This window comes from Xenopus laevis, chromosome 9_10L, assembly GCF_017654675.1.
Source record: "Xenopus laevis strain J_2021 chromosome 9_10L, Xenopus_laevis_v10.1, whole genome shotgun sequence".
In the NCBI taxonomy this organism is placed as follows: Eukaryota; Metazoa; Chordata; class Amphibia; order Anura; family Pipidae; genus Xenopus; species Xenopus laevis.
Window position 1 is genome coordinate 34,916,379 of NC_054387.1, and position 18,902 is coordinate 34,935,280.

Consider the following 18,902-nt stretch of genomic DNA (forward strand, 5'->3'; position numbering starts at 1 on the left):
GCACATACAGGCAGAGTAGGGTACACACAGGCAGAGTATGGAAAACACAGGCAGAGTAGGGCACACACAAGCAGAGCAGGGCACACACTGGCAGAACAGGGCACACACAGACAGAGTAGGGCACACACTGGCGGAACAGGGCACACACTGGCAGAACAGGGCACAGACAGACAAAGTAGGGCACACACAGGCAGAGCAGGGCACACACAGGCAGAGCAGGGCACACAAAGGGAGCATAGGGAAGTCAGAACAGAGCAAGAGACAGGGAAACCTATAAGGACCACTCTAAGATGTACTACATACACAGTGCTGGTGCCCCATTAGCATTTTGTATAAAGTGTTAACAATGTAGTCAGTTTGAGTCTGGGTCTCAGGTGGGAACAGTACAGGGCTTTAGTTGGACAGCCCTGCTTTAGGGGATAGGGAAACAATTCCCCCTTCCAGTTGTAAAACAGAACCAGCCCATGGCTGTCTAAAAACCTTAATGGGGCTGCCTTAATAAAGGTCTAATCTAATTTTTCTAATTCCCAGCAAATATCATTTCAGCATTAGACAGACATACTTATAGATATCTGACAGCATGGAAAGATTATCTTTGGAACCTGACCCTGCCCAATGTGCCATTTATTCCTATATACTTGTGCAGTATGGCCAAAATCTGATTTACTGAATCTGTGAAATTGTTTCCATTCATTTCTGATTGTGGACAAGTGTATTGGCCACAGTCTTAGTGAAATCTTAAATGCACTGCATGGGCATAACTACATGGCCTAGGGATCCCCAGCAAAAATGTCAAATTCTGGGCCCCCCTCCCTATCACTGTGCCCCCTTCTCCCCACTCCAAACAACTGTATGTAAATCCATGACAATGATTGCAGTATGAAATCAGAACTTCAGAAGTCTCTGGGGCTCATTTATAAACACTCTGTAAATTTGCACCTGGACATTAAATCATGGCAATCAATCACATTGGTGCAGCTGGCTCAAGAAAACTTATCACTAATCGGTTGCTATAGGTTACTGTCCTGAAGCGTATTTGTACAGTGTATAGATGACCCCCAGTGTATACAGAATAATAAAGATTCCTGGAGGACCCATCTATTTCAAAGGCAAGGGCTGATATGTCACTTTAAATATTGCCTTGATTAAACCAGCGAATAATAATAAGTGAATTATCCGTGCACAGAATCTCATCACAGCATCTCCCTGTTCCAGCACCTTGATGTTTCCTACTATGAATGGGGTTTCCCAGGCAACCAGATCCACAGAAAAAAAATCATAATGAAATTGAATTTTAATTTTGCACTGCTTCATTCATGGGCAGTAACCGAGTACCAATACTGAGCTATAAAAATAAATCATGGGCTAAAAAAGGGAACTGTATTTATAAACGTTAAAAACCATACATTTGTTTGAATGTCAGAATAAAGGATGAATAAAATAGAGAAAAAAGGAATGATAAATAATAATAAAAATATATTGTGTAATTATTTACGTTGTTTGTGCAGCGGCTCTCAGGCTTGAATCTTAAACTGTTATCTGGTTGCTAAAAGTTAATTACTCTAGCCCAGGGAGCAGTCTTGAAATCGAAAAGGATGATGAAAAGTAGAATATAAATATACAATTAAAAATGAGAATAACAGTAAAACGACAGCCTGTAAATATATTGTTTGGTTGCAGTTGCCGAGATCATTGGCATGGACAGGCAGGCTGTATCTTTAAGCTTTAGATTGAAAAAAAACTAGAATAGATGACGCGCAAAAAGAATAATAAAGAGCAGTTAAAAAATTGCTTAGAATAGGTTCTTTTCTGGCATACTATAAGTTATAGCAAAGGTGAACTTGCCTTTTAAAAACATTTTAATGTTTCCAAGAATAATAGGGTACAACTGCGCTCAGTCCAAGTGTGACACGGTGAAATACGGAGAGAAGAGCTGCACCTATATTCAGTAAATGGATCCACTTATCCACGTGTCAAAAAAGTTCAAAAGGGGGATGAAGGTGCGCTGGAAATACAATGGAGGTTCCTATAGGAAAAATAGACAAAGCCTCTATGGTGTAATATCCTTTGTACACGGAGCTACTATCGTACATCACATCTACTCACACTTAGGAAGAGATCGTGTCGCAAAAAGGAAGGCTGGTCGGGTCTGTTACCAGTCGGTCATGCGCCTGTTGGATAAGAGTGCAGGATGGTGTAGTACCTTCACTTTTCGTTTAGGAGATTAGCCGAAAATGCGCTTACCTGATGTCACTGTAAGGCTGACGTACAGGTCAGTGTCAATGCACTCGCCGCAAGCAGCAGTTCCTTTCAAGCCGACCTCTTCAAAGCTGATTCACTTCGCTTCCGACTGCACTGACAGGAATGCGGTTTTCTCTTTCAGACAGCGGTCAGACGTTTCTTCAAGTTCTCAATGTCGGCGTTCTCTCCCTCGTGGTTTGGAATCGGGTTTGGGTACGATTCGGCGATGTCCTCAGTTTCTCTACAGGATTGTTTAACTCAAACGATACTTGGGAAAGGATATTCAGGGCACGTATTTGCCTTAATAGAAATTCAATTTATTCACATAAAATACTTTAATTACACAGTTAAAGGCCCAACGCGTTTCGTATCCAATGATACTTCCTCAGGGGCTAATTTCCCATACCGCTTCACGGAAGGTTTTTTATCCCCTCTGTGGGTGGTTCCCTCAATTAAAAATGGAAATCAAATTCGTTTAGTTAAATTGTGCATTAAATAAAACATAGTATAAACAGTCAAATTAAAACAATCAATCTTTTAAAAAACATTTTATATCAATATCGATGTTGAGACCGTTAGGGGTCAGCGTCTTCAATTTGTGTATCCAGAATGTTTCTTCTTGTGATATTGTTTTAATCATATCACTCCCACACCAATGGTTCTTTTTTAGGGATATTCCCATAAAAGTAAGTAGTTGTAAGTAATCTGAATTGTGGTGGGTTTTAAAATGCGCTGGAACGCTATGGGTGGTCATCCCTTTGTGTATATTATTTACATGTTCTCGTATTCTAGTCTTTAATTTAGTTCTCCCTACAAATTGTAACTTACAGGGACATTGTAACAAATATATGACATTTTTACTGTTACAGGTAATTGTATCTTTTTTATCAAGTTCTTCATTTGTCACATTGGACTTAAATTTAAACAATTTTCTCACATTATTTTTACAGGTATTGCATGCTTTGCAATTTCCACATGAATAAAATCAATTTTTCCCAGTACTAAGAAATGTATTATTTTTTCTTTCATTAAAGGGTAAACAACTTGGTACCAGCATTTGTTTTATAGTTTGCGGTCTTTTTTGTATATTACCTTAGGTTTTTCAGTTAAAAATCCAGATAAATCTTTATCGTTTTTTAAAATAGGCCAATGTTTCTTTATTATTTGTTCCAGATTTTTATTAGAATTATTAAATGTTGTAATAAATGGAATAGACTTGTCTTGTGTGGTTTCTTGTTTTTTATAATTCTGTTTTAACATTTCGTTTCGATCTTTCATGTCGCATATCTTCTTGGCTTTATCCACAGTTTCTTTTCTATATCCTTTTTCTTTGAATTGATTATATAGTGTGTTACATTCTTTTTCATAATCACTTATTTTACTACAATTTCTTTTGACTCTATTAAATTGGCTGAGGGGGATGTTTTCCAACTATTTCTTATGATGACAACTGGAATTGAGGATAAAGCCGTTGCAGTCAGTAGGCTTACGGTAAAGACTAATCACGAACTTGCTATTATCTATTGATATTGTCAGATCGAGAAAATTTACACTCTGTGTGCTATATTCGCTAGTGAAATTTAACTTAAATTCATTTTGATTTATATTACTAAGAAAAGTTTTTAGAGACTGTTCTGGACCTTTCCAGATAAATAAGCAATCATCTATATAGCGTTTCCACGCTATTAATCCAATATTTGGATTAAGTAAGGGAGTAATATTATATTTTTCCCAATATCCCATGAATAAATTTGCCTAACTAGGAGCGAATCTAGTTCCCATTGTTGTCCCCTTGATTAGTAGGAAATAATTCCCTTTGAACCAGAAATAATTTTTATCCAAAATAAAATTGATACCTTTGAGTAAAAATTCTTTTTGTTCAATTTTGATAGTCAAATCTTCCTCTAAAAAATGTCGTATTGCTTTTAATCCCTGGTTATGATCTATAACAGTATACAGAGAGGTCACATCACAAGTTCCTATAATGTTTCCAGCTGCAGCATGCGAAAAGTTTATTTAAAGTACCCTCTTTATTCTGCTTTTTAGGAATCGGACATATTTAAAGGACAAAGAAAGCTTCATTCAGTGGGGTTGACAATATATCAGGCACCTTCCAGTGAATTCATCTTCTTTTTTATTTGAGCCAATGTACCGGCCCAGGGAAAAAGTAATGCAGCACCTTGTCATCGTGTTTCCCTGGCGTCCCTTAGCGCAAACATAAAACACCAAGATTTTACTCTACTGCACACGTGTCTGCTGGGGGACACAAAAAACATGGCGACACTACTTATTTCTTATATTTATTTACAGGCTGGTGCATTCCTTTCCTAAAAGTGACTAGCAGCCCCTGTGAATTGGGCTTTCCTTGTCCTTTAATTGGAATAAAAAAAAATCTGCGTATGTGCTAATCCCAACGTTTTCTTTTCCAGATATTTGAGAATTTATCACTGACTGTCAACTACAAACGACTTCCAGAACACTGTAAAAACATTATGAGGAATTTGAGCACATCCCATGCAGATCTCCAGTGCAGGTTGGATGAAAACAAGAAAACATGTATTGTCAGTGGAGCCTACACAAAGGTTCAATCCCTAAGTATGGAAATCTTGAGCATGCTGGGCACTGGGGATATAAATACAGAGAGGGAGCCAAAGCAAATTGAAAGCAAAACTAAGAGTGACCTAGAGAAGATCATCTCCTCTGCACCTCTAGAGCTCAGGGATACATCACAAACTACAGCTGAAAAATATTTTCAAGACTCGCCTTATTTAGAAGAGGATCAGAAATTATATTCAGGGGCTGAAGCACCAGAGCAAGGAGAAGAACCTTTAGTGTGGGACACTGACATCTACAAGTACATACAAAGATTGCTCAGGGAGGAATATCAACATATATTAAAAAAGCACAACGTTAAGGTAGTGGATACAAGCTTTGATGAGATCACCTCTTTATACCTCCAGAGTGTAACTGAGGATGACAGAAAAAGGGGAGACTTATTTAATGCTCGCTGTGAGCTTTTGAGTCTCTACCAGGAATTAGAATTTAGGCTTCGCAAAGAGCAGATTGGCAAAATATTGTTAAAGCTTGATAAGGATTCCATGAGGGAAGTTTTCCGAGACATCCACACACAATGGCCTGGGGTCTTTTGCCAAGAAGATAAGAAAAACATCTATTTTATTGGAGATGGGAGTGATGTTGCACATGCCAAAAACCATGTTATAAAACGTTATATGTTTAAATCTTTACCTGACCTAGAAATGGATCTTAAACAGAGTCACCAAAAGAAAGATGAGTTGGCTGGGTTAAAAACCCAATCAAATACATATAAAACTCCTCAATCAGAAGACAGACTAGAAGCAATATCTAATCAGCCTAGCAGCCACACTGCTTCCTCATTAAGTAGTTACCCCTACAGCCAATATAAGGAGCTCCCTCTAAGTAAGAAAATGCTGCTGCAGGAACCAGAAAAGGGTAAATACCAAAGACCAGGTCTTCACGTTGACTTACTAAAGAGCCACAAAAATGGACGTTATGGGTTTAGGGAGAACGAAAGTCTGCAAACAGATAAAAACCCTGGAGAAAGAAGCCTTAAGCGGTCGGATGTTGCCACAACACTGAAAACAAATGAAACAAAGGATGTCAGAAAAGCTGGTCCAGTGAAACCTGTCCCACTGCAGTACTCAAGCCTTGTGGACATGGACTTTTCAACCTCAAAGTTGCTGGAAACTGGAACTAACAAAACTGGAATCCGTAGATCCAATAGCTTCTCACATTTATATTCAAAAGAGAAATGTGCATCTGACAAACAGGGCAGCTCACCTCAAACTCTTCCTAAAGCTGAAATCTATGTGGATAACAGACTCTGGACATATCTAAAGGATGCCTACAGATCTGATATTGACCGTCTGTGCAGTGGAATAATACTAACTGAAGAAGAAAAGAAAAAGATTGTTATCCTGACCTTACAGGCAGATAGCAGATCTACTTTGTTCACCGCAAAAGAAAATATCCAGTCATTCTATGAGAAGAAGAGTAACAGTATTGTTTATAAGAATTTAACCTACTCGGCGCTTCAGGCGAAAGGTCCAGACGACAAAGCACTAGAGGACTTGCGCACTGCATTTGAGCACTGCTCTGACAAGATTCGTATTCATGCGGACAAAGACATGGTACAACTCACATATCCAGAAGAGATACAATCAAAAGCTATTGAAGTCTACAATCTGTTTATAGAAAGCAGAAATACACCTCCGGCACCTTTATCTCTATCTATGGTCTCTTTGGGAAGTAATGAACAGAATTATGAATCAAACCTTGGAATAGGTCAATTTACAACAAATTATACTTTTTCAAACATTGTTCCCAGAACAGGACTGGAGAGTCAGAAGAACACATCTCTGGGGGACTTTGACTTATTTTCACCTAAAAGTAATGGAAGTGTTCCATATTATATGACTCAGAAATCACTTGAAGGCAATATTCCATCAGATGCACAGATGCCTTCATACACAAGAACTCTTCCAGACTGCTCAAATATCGGTGGGTTTTTTGAGGAACCAGACCCTTACAAGGTAAAAAGTTCTCTTCCAAGTACATTTCAGCTGGACAGAGGGAGAACAATGGAAGACAAAATGGAACAAATATTTGATGATTTCAGAACTTCCTTGGTAATTAATGAACAGTTCAACTCCGAGGAGCAGGAGAAGGAAAGAGAAGAGCTTAGTAAAAAGGAAGCTGAGAAAGACAACACAACGAAGAATCTGATTCAAAAGGAAGACATAACATTACAAGAGGAAAAAAGGATCCCTGCAAACGGACAAGAGTCAATAAAGAAAGGAAAAGTTTGTGATTTGTGTAAAGTCAGCATGACACTTGTTCCATGTGGCCATTACCAATGCAATAATTGTGAATCACCAGTACAGGACAAATGCCACATTTGCAGTTCAGCTGTTCCCGCACAGGACAGTTCTGGGCTGAAAGCCACAATGGTTTATACTCAAATGAGCTTGAGCCTGCAAGGGTATGAGAGAAACCCTACTTTGAAAATAATATATGATGTACCTGATGGAATACAGGGGGTAAGTACATAGTGAGATGTTCATGCATACTGTATATCAATGTCAGACTTTGCTTCAATAACTGCTACTTCTTAATGTCCAGCTGATCCAAATCTGAGTTCCATTTGTTCCTTCCTGACTAAATGACTAAATAGTCCAACACTACTGGGTTGGGCCAAAAAACGAAACATTACAAGGAACACAAACTGGTTTAATAACATGTTACTTTTGCCACTTTTTGTGGTCAATGAACTCCTTGGTAACCTAATAATTTCTTCCCTATATGAACCCAACTTCCTTTAATACAATGGGCAGGCAACTAAAATTGACAAAACACCCAGATCTAGATCTATTTGCAGACACTGAAAATTATTTACAGTGCACAATTAACCCCCTCATTTTACATACACCAATATAGCACATTGATTAAGAAATAAAAGAAATGGTCAATGGGTCAGTTGGCGTTAACTGAAGAACATTTTAGTATGAAAAAATAAATTTCTTGCAGTTTAAAATATTTAACATTCGATATACAGTCTACTGAGACTGTTGAATCTTTACAAGGCTGCACTCACTTATCCATTTAACTTTGAACACTTTGGTGTAAAAAGCAAGTGCAAAAGTCAGTGCCTGATACACCTTATAAGGCACATTTTGATTAGTACAATAAATTGTGCATTTATTGGAATGCCCAGCCTTTAGGCTACTTAGAATGAGATTTTGGGATAATCTCTGTTTGATCTTCTACCCTGAAAGCCAAGCAAGGGTAATATTTGGAGCTGAACACTTTCTGCTCCTAAAGATATTATTGGAACTACACCTATGGGATCCATTATCCGGAAGGCTGTTATCGAGAAAGCTCTGAATTATGGGAAGGTCATCTCACATAGACTCCATTATAATAAAATAATTCAATTCATTAATATTACAGTAATATTCTCTTTAATAATAAAACAGTACCTGTACTTGATCCCACTAAGGTGTAATCCTTATTGGAGGCAAAACAATCCTACTGGGCTTATTTAATGTTTAAATAATTTTTAGCAGACAAAGGGCCAGATTCAATTCAGTGAGAAAAAGTCTTATCACACGAAAACTCATGGATGAGATTCAATTTGAAATGCAATTCAGTTCAGAAATAGTTATTTCACAGTTTATTGCGTGAAAAGTCCACTGAAGTCTATGGGAAAAGCTGTAGCTGAATTAGGAGACTTTTTTCTCCCTGAATTGAATCTTGTCCATAGTTTTCATGTGATAAACCATATCTTTTTCTCACTTAATTGAAACTGTCCCAAAGTATAGAGACCAATTTTTTTTGGAAAACTCAGCATTCTGGATAATAAGTCCCATGCCTGTATTGGTGAATAGTTGATACACCAGTGTGCACCTATATCTATAAACTTGAGCTAAGAGCCCCCTGAACAATAGGGGTTTAAACCAAAAAAGTCTCACAATCCCTGCTCTAAAGAGTTAGCTAGCAGCCAACCAGGTTTTTCAGATGATGGATTTTCTTATTCCATTAAAAGGAATAAATACATAAATCTATAAATATTATGCAAAAATAAACATACCATATTAGCAACTAGGTGCCTTTTTAATCTTGTTTTATTTTACTGCCCTAACCAGTAGATGACATGGAGCCCATTGTAAAAAGCTGAATTGATTGGAGTTGTCCTTTGGGAGCCCCATACTGATTAGATCAAATTCATTTATGCTAAACCATCAGTTTACTTTTTGGTTTCTCTTTGATAGGCCGGACATCCTCACCCAGGAAGCCCATATAAAGGGGGGCGATTTGAAGCATATGTTCCTGATAACCATGAAGGGAAAAAACTTCTTGTTTTATTGGAAAAGGCTCTCAGCCAAGGCTTAACATTCCAAATAAGGAACTTTGAGTCGTGCGATAAAGTGACATGGAATTATATTCCACATAAAACGTCCCCAGATGGAGGCAAAGCAAAGTAAGTATTATTTGTAAATTACAGAGGATACTAAAGTTGAAAGCGATCATTTGAATGTGCGGTTGGGTATGGTGGCCTATCTGTGTGTCTTATGTTGTTATGCAGTGCTGCATGATTTGGCCATTAATGGTAGTAAGGGTCATAAAATGGGGTGATATTGCCTGGGGATCACTTGCAGACTTACTACCAAGTTTATAAAGTTCTTCCCCATTGACTTAAGTTGGACATACACTTGCTGATCCTGTACGGTGTCCAACTGATTTTCCTGCAGGTCAAACAGACTGTACGATGGTCCATACATGGTATAGTCTACTACCATTGTTCCTTGCTGGCAACAGGAAGGGAAGAAGAGCTATGGTGCCTCTTTTAAAGCTCAACAGCTGATGGCCATGCACTCGTTGGTGCAGTAGCAGATGAAATGCCAACAGCCACTCAATGTACGATATGATAGTCTGTCTGTGATGCAGAGACCATATCCCCACCCGCACCTTGTGCCCAGGGTTGGACTGGGCCGTTGGGATACTGGGGAAAAAACCCGGTGGGCCTCGGCCCTCACAGGCCCCCGTCAGTCCAGACCCACTCCTCGATCAGCTGACCCCTGCAATAAAATGAAATGTGGGCTGTTGCACCGCCATTTGCGAATATGGGTCCCGGGAAGTTTGGAACCCGATGGGTCCCCAAGTGTCCAGTCTGACCCTGCTTGTACCATTGGTAAGTGATGGAATCTGGGACTTTAAGTCCCTCTGCTTTCCATGGTGGGCAGTGCACAGATTTTTGGAATCTATCACTTTACACTTACATATGCCAAATTGACCAAGCTTATATCAGAATGGGGGTGGTATATTTTCCCTTAATTTCCAAAAAATCTATTTAGGCTGCTTTTGGTAAGTTATTAATGTGCATATAGTGTGACAAACCGTCTGGCTGTGCACAAAGTTTACAAGGGAATAAGATATAGTAGGCAGGTAAGCGTAGCACCTGTAGCATAAAGACAGGGACACCAGATCTTCAGGCAAAACAGAGATTCATTTTGGGCAAACTCTTCCCATCATAAAAGTCACAGAAACAAGTTTCAACCCTCTCTGAGTTCTTTCCATTTAGGTTGGATTCCACACTCTGGAACATCCTGGACTTCTCACTAAGCCCTGTTAACTCTCCCCTCCAGGGATACCAGCTCATCAGCCTCTGGCCTGGCTCACTTTCTGGCAGCACCACAAGATGATGTCCCGTGAGCACTGATGTGTAATTCCAGCACTGATGTGTAATTCCCGCACTGATGTGTAATTCCAGCACTGATGTGTAATTCCATACATCTTTTATGTGCTGCTCAGCCACAGCCTAATCAGGCAGCTACCTATAGCTGGACAATTTCAAACATAAAATGAAGTTTTAACACAGGTGAAAAATACACCTTAAAATGACCTTGTCCTGTGCATCTCTTACATACCCTCCCCCCTTTGTAATAAGAAGTGTTTAACTGACTTTGCCCCACATTCACTCCATCTGGGTTACAACCATTTACAGCCATATTACCATTCACACTGGAACACTCTTCTGATCCCACTTAATACACGACAATCAGTGAGATCAATAAATACACCAGTCTCAAAGAGCTCACTATCAGTGGACTACAATATCCATCTCTCTCAACTTGCTCAAACAACAGCTGTTTACTTTTTAAGGACCGGTCATGGGCCTCCATCAGCTGGGCAAATGCAGAGGCAGACAAGTGTCAGCAGTGTGACCTGAGACAAAGCAACAGATGCAGTTTATAGGTTCTGTTTTGCCCACAGCCTCATACAAGTGATACATGGTGCAGGTTTCACCTCACCTTTAAGACACTCCCAGGTAGGGTTGCCACCTGGCCGGTATTTTAACAGCCTGGCCGGTAAAAATGATGGTTGATCCCAATGTTATTAATAGGGAAAAAGGATACATATATAGGAAGGCTGGAATTTTTTTCCAGGAAAGGTGGCAACCCTACTCCCAGGTTGAATCACAGTCATGCAACATACAATTTGCTTTAACCCCTCAGATAGAACAACAATGCAGTTTTCACTCAAGACATTTTCTTTCAGACACTCCTCTGTTTTGAGATGTTCCCCACTGTGAATTACCTCTTTTATGCACTCTAGGGAAACATGTACACGGGGGTCACCCCTACATTTTTACTATGAGAGTTACCTCACAACCCACAGACACACTCATACTTCACATCTGGACATTTCACAGCAAACATTTTGCATAGAAGGAACTTTGTTCTCCCCTCCAACTCCCAGAATAGGGGAAAATCTGTTCCCAGAATCATTTCGTCATTAATGTCACTGGCAAACACAAGGGATTGGACAACGGTCTGTTTAGTTGCTTCAGAAGTCACACAGACAGTTGCTTTGTGTCCTCCTGCCGTGGTACAACTTACAGCAGCAGTTCATAGCACACCACAGACACAGTTAACTCACCATCCAGTCCGACTGTCCGACCCATGATGAGATGCCATTCACTTTTACTTCTGCTGAATTTTCAACAGTCCCTTTAAGAGGCAGTCGGGCCGGGCACTTAACTGTTTCATTTCTTGCCTTACATTGGCTCCCAGGACCTTGCCTTTAATTACAGAGTCCCAGTCTGTTACCCCACCAGCCTGCTGTTCCCTTTCCACCAGCCCTTTTAGAACAGTCTTACCATTCCTGTAGGGAATCTCTGGAATTGCTGGAGGTGACCTCTGACTGCAGCATAGTCTCTTTCTGTGGCATGCTGCACTCGTGCCAATCACTGGGGCTCCAACCTCTTTAGCCTTTTGCATAACCACCATTTTCCTGACTTGACTCCAGATGTAGCATCGCTTCCTTTGCCATCCGTTGCAAATCAACAGGCCGCTGTACCTTTATGGTAACCTGCATCCGGGGTGTATGTCTGTAACAAAGCTCCTATCTGCCCACATCACGACATTATATGTAACAAACCATATTGCTGTACACACAGTGTTTAGGGGAAATGAGCTATGATAGGCAGGTAAGTGTAGGAGAAGGAGCATAAAGACAGGGACAGAAAGTCCTCAGAGAAACTCTTCCCAACATAAATGTAACAGGAACACAGTTCAACAGTGTTTTAACTCTCTCTGGGCTCTCACAATGCAGAATGGATCCCACACTCTGCAACATTCTAAGCTACTCACAAAGCCCTACTGACTCTCCCCTCCAGGAATACCAGTTCAGTAGACTCACATTCTAGTAGCACAAACATAAGGAGCTGCAAGGTATAATCCCACACCTCTTATTTGCTGCTCACCTGCAGCCTAATCAGGCAGCTACTTATAGCTGCGCAAAAACACAGGCGTCATATCGGATATGACGGAAATAAGGTAAGAGATGGAAATGTTGGATGGTGTCGCATCACGTGACACGACGGTCAGATGCAGATGCAGCGTGTAGCCGCTCATCCAGCAGTAATGTTGCGTCGGATCTACGATGCAACACCATCCGACAATGCCATTACTTACATTATTTCTGTTGCATCCGACGTGACGCCTGCATCACGACCCTTAGGGCTGAACTCCACAGTTGATGTCCGGTTCGTTTCCATGCGATGACACGCATGCGACGTGTCAGATGTGCAGGAGTTAATGGAACTGAACGTGAAATCGCAGGTACAAACTACATGTATACGACTGTCTTAATGAAGATGCAGCGTGTGGCGTTCACATCTGACAGTCGTATACATGTAGTTTGTACCTGAGATTTCACGTTCAGTTCCATTAACTTCTGCACATCCAACACGTCGCATGCGTATACGAATCGAACATCAATGCACTGTGGAGTTCAGCCCTTAAAAGAGAAGGAAAGCTACAGAGGGATTTTATAGCCAATAGATTAGCTACAATAGTGCAAGCTAGAATGCTATATTTATTCTGTAGAATGTTTTACCATACCGGAGTAAAAAGCTCTAGAAGCTCTGTTTGTTTAGGATAGGAGCTGCAGTATTAGCTTGGCATGACATCACTTCCTGCCTGAGTCTCTCCCTGCTCACTTACAGCTCTGAGCTCAGATTATAGCAGAGAAGGGGGGGGAAGAGGAACAAACTGAGCATGCTCACGCCCAGGGCAAGGAGGTTTAAGCTGAAAACAGGAAGTCTGATACAGAAGCCCATGTGTACACAATAGAAGAAAAGTAATGCAAAGTCAAAGTGTTACTTTTGTTTGTTTGTGTTACTGTGTTGAGGACTCAGAGCAGCATTACTTTGAGGATTTACTGGTGTATTTAGGTGGACTTTTCTGATAAGGCTTACTTAGTTTTAACCTTTCCTTCTCCTTTAATGGAGTTTAACACTGGTGAAAATTGCACTTTAAAAATGACCTTGTCTCTTACAATAGTTATATGTTTTGTTTTTTCCCCCAAATTATTTTGGGAACTCTTAATCTGTTATTATACTTATGTGTGGTTCATGACACTGTCTCCAAGTTTGGCACTGGAGCTGTGTATCTGTATGTGTCTATCTTCTTGTGTCATTGCATATATCAATGTGTGTGCCATTGTCCTTCTTTGTGTATCAATAGCCCAATGCTCTGCACTTTGTCCCAGTGCCATTAATTATGTCCTATGGGTAGATGTTGTGTGAATGGATTGTGCATGAAACCAATGAGCAGTGACGTGAATAGATGTTACTGGGCCCCACAGCAAATTCAATTTAGGGCTCCAAAACATTGGAACGTTGACCTGTTCTAACAAAAAAAAAATTGAAATTGCTCATTAATTAGGGCCCTCTGCACTCCTGGGCCCCTTTGCAACTACAGGGTCTGCTTCCTCTGTAGTTACGCCTGTCAATGCGTGAAGAGAGCATGCACTATTGATGTATATAGTGTGCGAGTGGTGTTCTGTGCCATTTCATATTATTGTTGATAATAAAATATGTCTTTGGGATATTGTTATAACTGTGGCGATTGTGTCTGTTCCTTTAATTGGATTTCTACCATATTTTGTGAGTAATTATACTACTTAGCCCATTTTTCTTTATATCTTGTTTGTTTATGCTATTCTAGGAGCATGGCACTTTTTTATCTTGTATAATGCAGCCAAATATGACCCGTTTGTTGTATGGAGAGTACATTCATGAAATATTAACTAGCTGATTTACCAAAGGTCAGAATGGGGACTCCTGGCATTTACCATGTATTGATCTCATGATTATTATTAGTAATAACGTGCAGAACAATGAACATTAGTTATTCCTTCTGTGTTCTTCATAGGTCTATATTTTGGTGTGGACTTGTTTCTGGGTTTGGGTCTTCCTCAAATATGCATCACATAAATATAATAATCATCTAACAATTTATAATATTGTAATGAACTCTCATAAAGCTGGGAGTCATGTGATGGCAAATATCAGATGTCCCTGAATGTATCTTCTGAAGTGACAGTAGAAATATATAGGGACATACCCATGCAGGGCAATGACTAGGGATGCACTAAATCCATAAATTTGGGTTTGCCTTAATTAAGAACCAAATCAAAGCCCTTATTTCCATATCTATATTGGAACAAATTGAAAACAGCTGCAGCTGTAAACCAAGTTTTCCAGCATTTTAGGACCACATGACATGATGGTCATGGTCATGATAATGGTTCCATATTCCGTTCTGCTAAATCAGTGTGATCCCCAACCAGTGACTCATGAGCAACATGTTGCTCCCAGGTGCTTATTTTTCAATGTCTGGCTTGAAGGTATACTTTAGGAGCATAAAAATAATGTGTTGCCAAACAGAGCCTCCTGTTGGCTTTTAGTCCACATTGGAACTACCAGTAGCCAGTCAGAGCATGCTTAGGTGGCTCACCAACTTTTATTTAAATTTGAATGTGGCTCACTGGTAAAAAAAAAAAAAAAAAAAAAAAAGTTTGGTGATCCCAAAGCTAAATCTAAAGGATTTTATCAAAGCCTAAACTTGCAAAAAGGGTTGCATTGAGATCCCAACCCTGATTTTAGATTTGGTGCTTGGGTCTACAATGGATATCTATATGTACTGTATGTCTGAATGAGTGGCTCTGTTTTTTATAGTTTATAGATCCATCGTTTCTTGTCATTTAAAGCTTAAAGAGGTAGTTCACCTTAGCATTCATTATGGTGAGTTTTTTGGAGCCAGCACATGGCCAGGGCCCTTATTAAGTCAAAACAAGGTGGCAGCCATATGAATAAACTGCTATATCAACCATACAGCCATAAGTTCTGGCAATATTTGGCACACATTGTATGTGTTAACCCTAGTTATGACCCTGGTCTTAATAGTCATTAGGTGTTGTCACCTTTTGACGACTGCACAGCTTTGCCACTCAACAACAATTAACTCCTCAATCAGTGAGGATCCGATAATGAAGCTAATTGATGCCTACAAAACAGGGAAGGCTATGAAAAGATTGCAAAATATTTTCAGCTCACAATATAGTCTGTAATAGCGTCCTGCAGCGGGTACCTGCGGGTTACCCGCAAAAAAAAGGGCACCCTGCGGAATGAGGGGAGGATTTTCTTATGTAATATTGTCTGTATTTGACTCCTTTTAAAGTTTTACAAAACTTGTTTCTGTCCCGCCCACTTTTGATGATATCATCATGTATTTTTCATTTTTTAAATGCAGACTTTGTAAAATACATGTCTTTTTCTCTCTTTCCCTTTGCTTACCAACTAAGTTTGTGTGGCTAATTAGATACACCCTCCCCTGGTTTTGTGTTATTTGGCTTAAAAGTGCGCATGAGCTGCTGAACTGGTTAGAAACAGTAAACTGAGTGCTGCATGGGAAACAAAAGGTTGCACTTAAAGGAAAACTATACCCCCAAAATGAATACTTAAGCAACAGATAGTTTATATCAAATTGAATGACATATTAAACAATCTTACCAAACTGTAATATATATTTACATAAATATTACCCTTTTACATCTCTTGCCTTGAACCACCATTTGTGTGACTCTATCTGTGCTGCCTCGGAGATCACCTGACCAGAAATACTACAACACTAACTGTAACAGGAAGAAGTGAGGAAGCAAAAGGCAGATCTCTGTCTGTTAATTGGCTCATGTGACCTTACATGTGGTTTGTATGTGTGCACAGTGAATCGTACGATCTCAGGGGGCGGCCCTTATTTTTTAAAATGGCAATTTTCTATTTATGATTACCCAATGGCACATACTACTAAAAAAGTATATTATTATGATAATGGTTCATTTACATGAAGCAGGGTTTTACACATGAGCTGTTTTACTCAGTATCTTTTAATAGAGACCTACATTGTTTGGGGGGGGTATAGTTTTCCTTTAATATATAAATGTGAAGTAGGTGTTAGGGCTCTTACTCTCGAGCGGTTGTAGCTGCGCTCCCCTGCGTTCCGTTTTTCTGCGTTCAGCCGCAGGGGAGCGCAGGAATAGACGCATTACATGTTTTCCAATGGGGCTGTACTCACACAGGCGCGTGTAGGCGCCGAACGCAGGAAAAATGCAGCATGCTGCGTCTCAACCTGAGTACAGCCCCATTGGAAAACATGTAATGCGTCTTTTCCTGCGCTCCCCTGCGGCTGAACGCAGAAAAACGGAACGCAGGGGAACGCAGCTACAACCGCTCGTGAGTAAGAGCCCTTAAAATGGGTGTAAAGAGGATTCAAACAAGATGCAAACTGAAGGTGATATACTGTACGGCAGCAAGCAACTGATTTCAAGATGTGTATTAGTGGGTTTGTTGGTGTCACATGGAGCAACGTATCTCGGAGCAGACTTTCCAGGGAGCATACATTTGTGTTAAATGCAGGTGGGTGCAAATGAGCAGAATGGATGGTCCAGTATAAGTTGAGCTCTGTAATAGGGATTTCATGGGTATTGTGTATGTACTGTATGTGAGTATTTGTATTAATGAGGGTGTTTAATGCTAAAATGCACTGAAATATTTCTCTTTTTTCTACAGAAATGGATATCCCGATTCATCCTACATTAAAACCCTGATGAAACTGTTGCAGTCTTATGGCATTGAGTGAACATCAGTTCCCCAGGGACAGTGGAGAGATTCCTTATGTAAGACTTATAAGAGATTTGCCTATGGGCCAATGGAAATGTTCTTTAAAATACATATATAAATCCTGGTGACTTTGTATCTTAAAGACCAGCCTTGTTGTACAGATATAAAGGAGTGTGACTTTGTATATACACACACACACACAAACTCTACACAGTTACACAGGAAAAACTAATCAAATCAATAACCATGGATGATTTTTAAGATACGATGATAAGTTTTCAAAAAAAAATAATTATTTTTCTTTACTTTTTTGGGTAATTAATTACAGGCATGATAATATTAAGCATTTTTGTGCCCAAGAAGCAAAGCACTTGAAATCAATCCGCATTGAGTGAACGGGAACCGCTGGCCCTGTCAAGTGTGTATTGCTCAAATACTTGGAGGAGATTGCAGTTCACTTTGAATTGGGGGCGATTTTTAAAGGGGTAGTTCACCTTCAAACAACTATTTGTTTTCAGATAGACGACTTTTTCAAATTACTTTCTATTTTCTATGTGTCACCGTTTTTCTAATACTGAAGTGTAAAGTGTCATTTTTCACCTTCTGAAGCAGCTGTTGGAGGAGGGGGTCGCCGACCCTGTAAACTGTTTTAAATTGATACATTTAGTTGATACATTTATTATGTTTGTCCCTGCTAAGCAGAATCTCTGGGTTTCATTAAAGGTAGATGTTAGAATTGATACAATAGTTGCTTATACTCCACTGAGAAATGTATCAACTAAATGTTGCAAAATTATAATAGTTTAGAATCTGCACCTGAATTACTGAGCTGCCAGACTGAGACACGAACATTCAACTTTAAGCCTAGATTTTGAAAAACAGTAAAAAATAAACAAGTAATTTAAAAAAGTCTTTATTTCTGGGGAACAATCTGAAAACAACTGAAAAAAGTGTTTAGAAGGTGAACAACCGCTTTAAGCATTTGTCCATCTCCCATGGAGTTAAGGAACAACATGGTAACAAGATGCTATTATTATTTGCCCTGGTTTATTTTGTCCGACACTTCTTCATTTACATGTCCTATCATTATTTTGAGTGCACTGCATAGCTTTTTTTTTTTTTTTTAAAAAACAAAAACATTGTACAAACAGCTGTATTAACCTTCAACACAACAATAAACCTTCTTAGCTGCATTGTGTTTTCTTGTCACATATATGTTAATACCTTCAGAAGTCATCATTTCTTTTTTTCTTTTTTTTTTTAATATCTGTACCCAGAACTGCTCCATACACTCTAGGAGACTGACATATTAGATATAGGTAGAAACATGGCATACCTTGAGTGAAACACCCTTATGTAGGGATCTTTGAGTACTTACCTGTACCCCCAGGACATATCTAACTCACTTTACACAAACTTCATCAGACAGATGGGCTGTAGAAGAAAACATCACTAAGAGGCAAATATATGAGTCTTGTTGGCCATAAAGTACAAGTCTTGGCTTGGAGTTCACCTCTGAGTTGAGGCCTGAAACTCCAAATCAAGTCATAGGCACTGACCTATAGCCGAGAGCTATTGCCATAAGAGACCCAAAATGTGTCCCTGCTCCAATTAGGGTAGGTCTCCATGATCCCATTGAATAAAATATAATTTATTC

The 18,902-nt window shown here is 39.5% G+C and overlaps 1 protein-coding gene across 1 annotated transcript in view; it reads left to right on the forward strand.

Annotated features, from left to right (window-relative positions):
• Positions 1–17,794, forward strand: part of LOC108701030 — a 31,875-nt gene extending 14,081 nt beyond the window's left edge. Inside the window, exons 4-6 of the mRNA XM_018235163.2 lie at positions 4,671–7,319; positions 9,051–9,259; positions 17,195–17,794. Of these exons, the coding sequence (XP_018090652.1) occupies positions 4,671–7,319; positions 9,051–9,259; positions 17,195–17,264 (2,928 nt within the window). The 3' untranslated portion in view covers positions 17,265–17,794. The remainder of the gene's footprint in view (positions 1–4,670; positions 7,320–9,050; positions 9,260–17,194) is intronic.
• Positions 17,795–18,902: the final 1,108 nt, after the last annotated feature.